Source organism: Panicum virgatum, chromosome 4N (genome assembly GCF_016808335.1).
Source record: "Panicum virgatum strain AP13 chromosome 4N, P.virgatum_v5, whole genome shotgun sequence".
NCBI classification, from domain to species: Eukaryota; Viridiplantae; Streptophyta; class Magnoliopsida; order Poales; family Poaceae; genus Panicum; species Panicum virgatum.
This window is the reverse complement of record NC_053148.1, coordinates 8183099-8191075: the sequence shown is the minus strand read 5'-3', so window position 1 is coordinate 8191075 and position 7977 is coordinate 8183099. Positions and strand designations below refer to the sequence as shown.

Below are 7977 nucleotides of genomic sequence, written 5' to 3'. Positions count from 1 at the left end.
GAGATTGGAAAAAAATGGCTCAGCCCTATTAAATAAAAAATGAGTACATCTATCTATCTTATAGTTGTAGCAACTGCATTTTTTTTCTCTACAAAAAAAAAATCAGATTTTAGGCTACAATAGCTACCAATCTCGGTAAATAGATAATGAACAAGAACAGGCCACAATCAGATTGCAATATATCAATGATGAAACCAGATGCCATGGTCCCAAACCATGGCCATAACAATGTAGATAAGTTTAAAGGCGCAGCTAACAGGAAAGGGGAATTTCTTAACCGCCAAATTGAACAGAAACCAGGAAAAAATCTTCAAAAAGGTATCCCATGAGTAGAACATTATTAAGCCTATGAAGACCATTATAAACCTAGAAGGATCCATGTCTATCACTATAGTATCGCGAAAGTAGTGTACCAGAACTAGCCACAGCAAGATTTGAATACAGCTACACAGGGATGTATAGCGAGAAATATATATATGACACCAAAGGCAACTAGGGCAAGTTTAGTTCACTGCAACAAATTAGCACAACTTTGTCACACTTCAAGTTATTATACTCCTTACAAATGATCAATCATCGTCTCATGGTAGAAAAGTTTCGAGGTAACACTTACAGCATCGTCATGCCGTATCTCCGGGCTGTGATATGAACAAGATGGATCTGAACGAATATGCACTTGTCCGTCAATTTGTCAATTTCTACCTGCTCGTGCCTCGCAACAGGAAATATGAACACAACCTGGATCTGCAAAATGAAACCACAAAAGAGAAAAATGTAAATGCAGAGTAAGTGAGTAACCTGGATCTGCTCAAAACCAAATTTTCCTCATGATGCTGCTCTTCCGGTTCCGCTAATAGCTCCAAGTTTGAACCTGTAAATGGGAAGCAATAGATCTATTCCACAAGGCAACCACAGCCCATTTGGACATTTGCATACCAGAACACCAATATAATACAAGCACCTCAGGTTGGTAAATCTGCAAGGCGACATGCACCAGATAAAAACTTTCACCATATTAATCCACACATAACCATATCCTGATAGCTTCGAATGATTATAGAAGGCATAGACATTCCGGTTAAAACAGGCGCATAAGTTCAAAGTACCATCCCTCACTCTACTCATGTAGTCCCAAGCAAGCAGCACAGAAATATTCAGTACATTCGTATTATAATTAATTACACACAGGCCAAAATTTATTGCCGAGATGCACGTATATATGCTCCGTAGAAGACAATGCTGGCGCCCAAGATGAATCTTTGACTGTACCCAAAACCCAACCAGCACATCTCCAGCTTCGTTCTAGTATCTGCAGTACACAAGATTTGCCCAGGTTTTATCATCCATATGCAATCAGATTAACTGAACACTGCGACAGCATAAAAAAATCAACTGTAAAGACTGTTGCATTTGCATCACATATCTCTGCATCCTAAAAGGTCCTGCGATTAATTGGCTGGTCATCGCTAACCAGGTCTACCGGTAAGGCGCGCAGTAGCTAGCAATCACGCCCAACGGCTGATCGATAATTGTTGCATAAAAAATGGATGCTAATTAACCAATGGTTATTCTTGCAGAAATGAAAACGTGAAGCTCGGATGGAGCGTCATCATACAGCTACTAGCTAGCAGCCTAGCAATGAATAGGACCGGCCGGCGGTGGGCAAGATCGACGCCGGTGACTCCGCCGTGAGCTCCAAGCCTCCAACGGCTGATAATTGATTCAGCCTAGGCGCTCAACTCAAATTGGAGCCTCGAAATGGGGGTCCTCCACTCCTCTCGCACATGAATTGAGCCGCGGCGGACGGGCTGGCGAGCTGCTGGTGCTCGCGCCTCCATCAGACGCAGTGCGTGGGCGGCGTGCGGAACGAGTCCAGGAGACGTGACAGTCGGAGAGAGGTCGTTAGGGATGGATATGATATGAGGCGGCGGCGGCGGCGGCGGCTCCACTCACACAACAAGGCAGGAAGAGCAGCAGACGGTGACGCGGCGGGTAGCCGTAGGTGAAGCGCGGCGGCGACATGGGGCGCGTGCCATCAGTTGCCGGACGTCGCAGACAGTGCGTGGTGTGGTGGGCGATTTGCAGAAGGAGGTGTGACCGCCGGAGAGGCGGAATATCCGAGGCAAAAAGGGAAGATGAGTTTGAGCGTTGCGGCGGGTGGCCGCGGGCGCGGCGCGGAAGGCGACCTGGGGGTGGGGGCAGCGGCGCGCCCGGGAGGTGGTGGCTGCCCTGGGGCGCCATCATTCTCTTGAACTCCTCGAACCCGATTCGCCCGTCGCCTTCCACGTCGACGTTGGCGATCATGCGCTCGCACTCCTCGGCGCTGCAGCCCTCCCCGATCTGCGCAAGCACCTTGCCGAGCTCGGTGGCCGTGAATCCGTGATGCGGCCGTCCCCGTCGACGTCGTAGACGTCGAAGGCGGCGCGGAGCTCGCCGTCCCCGCGGCCGGCGGCGCGCGCGTGGAACGCCGCGAACTCGCCGAGGTCCACGTAGCCGTCGCGGTCCGTGTCGAGCTCGTCCATCATGGCGGCCATCTCGCGGGAAGAAGAAGAGGAAGAAGAAGAAGAAGGAGGAGGAGGAGGAGGAGGAGGAGGAGAAGAAGAAGAACCCAACGCGTCCGTCGCCTTCCACGTCGACGTTGGCGATCATGCGCTCGCACTCCTCGGCGCTGCAGCCCTCCCCGATCTGCGCGAGCACCTTGCCGAGCTCCTCGAACCCAACGCGTCCGTCGCCTTCCACGTCGACGTTGGCGATCATGCGCTCGCACTCCTCGGCGGTGCAGGTTCGTCGGTGCCCAACGACGAGGGGGACACTGCCACAACAAGGCGGTAGGGCGCCGGAGATATAGGATCAGAGCTACAGCTACTAGAGCGAAGGGTTGAGGGAGCTTACTTGGCATACAGAGCCATGGTCATCAGACAGACGAGTGCTGCCGCCGCGGCGAACGCCATCTCTGTGGCAAGCTGCACGGTTGCCTGGATCTGCCCTTCTCCGACGAGGGCGCCGCCTTCTCCTTCTCCGCCGGTGCGGACGTGTGCGACGACGATGAGCATGAGCACCATCCCCCAAAAGAACGTCGCCGTCGCGGCAGCTGGCAACGCGCGGAAAGCGGCCAGGCCGAGCGCGCCCACGACGTCGACGGCGCTGGCGCCCTCCTGCACGAACAGGGAAAACTCGAGCAGGCTAACCGCTGCGATTAAGAGGACGACCACGCCGCCCGACAGGCGGCGGCGGTTGCCGGCGCCCGCTGCGGCCGCGGCTTCGGCTTGGTGGACGTGGCGGTAAATGAGCGCCACGGCGGCGTAGAGACCTCCCGCCGCGACCAACATCTGGAAGATCTGGAAGTCGCCGACGGACGCGGAGGCTTGAGCGGATGGTGTAGTAGCACTAGCACCCGCACCTGGCTGCAGGTTGAGGAGGTCGTAGAGCTGGATGGCGGTGATCGCCGCCCACAGGTCGGCGAAGGCGGCGGTGAAAGCAGCTCTCGCCATGGTGTTCAGCCAGGCAGGATCTTGAGGCCGCCTTGGCTGAGCTAGTGTTTAACGACTTTGAGCAGGGGCGAGAGGGTGGTTGATGGCGAGGGGGAAGAGGAGATTATATAGCAAGAGGGAGAAGAAGGGCGATGGCAGCGAGGGCGTGTTGCTTTTTGGCGTGGCGCGCGTGCGACGACGCTGCGTGTGCTCGTGTGAAACCGGGGGATAGGTGAACGCGCTGGGAGCCGGCCATGCCCCCCGCTTTACCGAGTGTTTTGTCTTTGGTGGCGAGGCTACGTGTGCTGGGATGCCGTGATGGTGTCAGTGCAAATTGGAAAGCAATAGCCTTGCATTGGCTTCCCGAACCACGACGGAAGCTTCGCTCGAGCTGCTTTTTACTGGTTCCAGACAGTCAGTGATGCCAAACGGATAAACGCCTGCTCCTTTCGTCCCAAAAAAAAGTCACCTTAGGATTCAAAATTTGTCCCAAAAAACAAGTCATTCTACTCTATTTAGAAAGTGCATACGCATACAAGAATCAATTAGTGCCAAATATGAATAATATACAAGGGCAAACATGGTCATTTTACCTTCTTGTTAAGTTGTCCTAGAATTTCTAGGATGACTTATTTTTTGGGACGGAGGGAGTACGCTGTATAACTCAAACGGAACAGGGTAAGGGAATGGAGTGACACTGAAAGATTCGGGACAAATCTTCCTGACTCATCATTAGCCCCAATTGTTCCAGATTCTTACCAATTTTGAAGATTTTGATAAATCCAAAAGTTAAATAACTCTCATTATGGATTCTAGGAGTCATCTGATTTTTAGATTTTTAAAAATCTAACCTTCAAAATCAACCAAATATAAGCTGAAAGAAACCCACTAACCAAGCGGTGAACTGCCAGCACGTGTAAAGCTAGCTGTTGTTTCTTGCAACATGCAAATTGGACATGCATTTCTCAGGACTTGGGGCTCGGGTGGGCATTCGGTTCTTCGGTCGGTTCGGTTTCTTAATTTTTCAACAAATTCGGTTCCTGAAAAATAGAAACCGATCGGTTCTAAAAAAATTTTAGGAACAGAGGATTTACCCAGAGTCGGAATCAAATTTCTTTTGGTTATTTCGGATCCATGGTTTCTGGAACCGAATAAAAAACCAATTTTTTAATTTCGGTTATTTCGTTCGGTTCTCGGTTAATTATGCCCACCCACACTCGGGGTATCTGCCCAAACTTTTCCCGGAACGATTGAGGAACATGAGAAGCAACTTGGGGAGGCTGAAACGGTTAAGCGCAGCATGCTTGCCTAATAGTAATAGCTGAGTGAAATTGCGCTGTGCTAGGAGCAGCCCAGCCTAGGGGTCAATCCACCCACCCACCCATTTTCCTTTTAGCCCGCCTCCTAGCACAGAGCCCAACTTTATCATGAGGGGAGCCCAGCGGCCCCTTCGGAACATACTGGGTCTTTTTTGCTCTGCCAAGCCTTGTGTACCATGCATGCTAGAGCTCTGCATAGTTTTAGGTAATTTCTTAAAAAAAAGTGTTAGGTAGTTTCAGTCAAATAACTTTAAGATTTGTGGTTCAAAAAAAAAGCTTCAACATTTGTGGCTCAGGCTATATCTAAATTTATGCTAAGAAAAAGTTGGTGTTATGGCAGGCAGGGGCGAAGCCAAACGATTGTGCCACCGGTCGGCTCCATTAGGACGTCGGGATCGAATGCAGAGATCTAAAGTAGTTTACGTGGGGTTTCACAGATTTCGTCGGGGTCCCGCGACCCCGATGAGCTCACGTAGCTCCGCCACTGATGGCAGGCTATAGTGCTCTAATATTAATTACGCCGTCTTTTCAAAAAGAAAAAAGAACCCAAAACGTTGCAATTAATGTTGTATAAACTAGCCGTAACAAGGTACAAGGAAAAAAAATCATGTGTTGGCAGGCTATAAAACACGGCACTTTTGTTCCTTACCCTACACAGTTCTGATCATAAAGCACAAACTAAGACACTAGAATTCATGTCTTGGAGTCTTTTAAAACACTCATGTCAAATTTAGCATCTTTTTTAAGAAAACAACGATGACGACAACAACAACAACCACATTTCCACTTTTTATCAGCAGATGAAGCAGCAGATCTCAAGGTACCATATACGGCTCTATGACAGCGACTGGAAATTCTGCATTGTTAATCAGTGTACCTACTACTGTAACACACTAACACGCACCTTTGGCTGCGAAGAGTCAGATCTGGGGTAGCTTTAATTTATGCATGTTTATTCTTTCCTTTTTTTCCAAGAGCTGCCTCGTTGCTCCCTAACACAGTAACACGACTTGAAAAGATCTACCGGCGATCGAAGTGGCTCTAGCGAGGGATTGCGTTGCTCGGCAGAAACTACTCGTATACAAAGTGACCTACTAGATTTTGTCAAAAAAAAAAAAGATGAGGCAAGCAAAAAGGGCAGAGAAACAGCAGCTTTGCACAGCATGACGAGTCTTGGGATAGCAGACAAACCTGGTGTTGCCAATTGCCACGGCACGAGCGGCAGAAGAGGAGCTCAGCTCAGCTCAGGCGATGGCACCCGACCGCCGTGACGCTCATCTCCGGTGGGGATAGCAGCAGATCTCGGCGAGCATGGCGATGCAGAGGGGCGAGCTAGATGCAGAAGAAGCAGCTCTGCTCATTCGAGCGGGCGGGAGCCCGTTGACTGACTTGCAAGCACCCTCCTCAGTCCTCACTTCCAACGGCACCTAGAAAACAAGTACTAGCATTATGCGCCTCTCACTCCGCGCCAGGGACGTCACTGTGCGCCCGTACAGAGGGCGGCTCCACGTACGAAAGCAACGGCGCATGTGCTGCACGCCTCACAGTTTTGTTCTTTTAGAAAAAAAAAATGATCAAATGTTCCGCAACGCCTCACAGTTACCCAACCCCTTTTCCATTTCCAAGATGAAAACTTGCAAAATTATCGAGCTTTCGTCTCACCACGCTGATGTACGAAATCAGGCGACTAGGTAACAGTCCAATTTGACTCGAGGTTTTGGGCGAAAAACCATGAAAAATTGTATAAACTAGTTGAACTATGCATAATAACTTTGTGTTGCCCAGGTTGTTGGGGTGGTCCTTCTCGGCGGTGTTGTTCCCAGCCGACGCCACCATCACCGATGCGTCACAGCCCTAAGCAGTCGTACGTGCAAGAAGAGGCGCAGGTGGTGGCAGAGGCCAAGCTAGCTGAAAATTGACCATGGTGCACTCCTCAAGGGAGACATGAAATTTTATAAAAATACATGGTAAATTTGAGATTGGTTAGTGGTAATATTTTCTTTACCCTGGTGCCAGGGTGCCATGGTAGATGAACGTGGCTTCGCCCCTGGGTGGTGGGGTGGTCTGCTGGACCTTTTTTTGCCACGACGCCGCGCACGATGGACTCCACGCTGGGGCAGACACCGGCGTAGTAGTTCCGCCGGCCGGAGTGGCTGCGCCGCGCACGTCGGGGCGCTGCCCGCCGCGGCGAGCGCCAGCACCACCATGAGCGCCGCCGCAAGCCTCACGCTGCCGGCACCGCCCATCCTGCTCGACCTGATGATCAGCTTCGCTGCTAGCTTGTTGCTGGTACGGGCGTGTTGCCCGTCGTCGCCAATGAAAAATGGCGTGCCCGCAGCTATATGTATGCAGTGGTCTACTGAGAGCAAGGTCACTAAGGGGGCTTTAAGCCCATTTCATGTCGTCTAGAGATACTACTTGGAGATATATACTATAATAATCTATTTCTTAGAGTATCTCCAACAGACTAACTAAACTTAATTGGATAAGTAAAAAAAATTAAAAAAGAAGAAATCACTATCCAACAGACTAACTAAACTTAAGCCCATTTCATGTCGTCTAGAGATACTACACTACTTGGAGATATATACTATATATACTACTTGGAGCCTTGTGGAGGCCAAACTGGGCTCCGCCCCCCCCCCCCCCCCCCCGCCCCATGAAATTTTTTCAAGATTTGCTTCTACATGCTTGCTTGCCAACACTACGGGAGACCCCCCCTTTGCCGTGTGCCAGGGGCACACGGTAAAGCCCCTAAAGCCCACGGCAAACCCTTTGCCGTGTGCCGCACACGGCAAAGCACACACGGCAACCAGGGATCGGCAAAGCCGGCCTTTGCCGTGTGCTATATATCGGGCACACGGCAAAGGGTTTGCCGTGTGCAACTATCGACCAACGGCAAAAAAAAGTCGCCACCCAGGAACGATGACGTGGCCAGGCCTTTGCCGTGTGCCTGTAGACGTGGCACACGACAAAGTTCAAATGTTTGCCGTGTGCCTTGGCTTTGGCACAAGGAAAACATTGGTTTCTTTGCCGTGTGCCATGATTTTTGCACACAGCAAAGGTCCCTGATCCTGTATTTTTTTTGTTTATTGCGTATATGGTACCCCAGATAATACAAACAGTTGACAAATATCATAATAATCATAGCATGCAATCCAAATAAACATCGGATGCATTCAATATTA

General features: G+C 50.4%; 1 protein-coding gene across 3 annotated transcripts; it reads right to left on the bottom strand.

Moving 5' to 3' along the window:
• Positions 1-989: 989 nt before the first annotated feature.
• Positions 990-6204, bottom strand: LOC120670158. Of its 3 annotated transcripts, none has more exons than XM_039950219.1 (3): positions 5981-6204; positions 2893-5883; positions 990-1309 (listed from the first exon to the last, which is right to left on the bottom strand). In XM_039950219.1, the coding sequence occupies exons 2-3, from the start codon at positions 3489-3491 to the stop codon at positions 1303-1305; spliced, it is 606 nt and encodes a 201-aa protein (XP_039806153.1). In that variant the 5' UTR covers positions 3492-5883; positions 5981-6204; the 3' UTR covers positions 990-1302. The 3 variants fall into 3 exon arrangements, with proteins under 3 accessions (XP_039806153.1, XP_039806154.1, XP_039806152.1); XM_039950220.1 differs by having other exon boundaries at positions 2893-3916; XM_039950218.1 differs by having other exon boundaries at positions 2893-6204.
• Positions 6205-7977: the final 1773 nt, after the last annotated feature.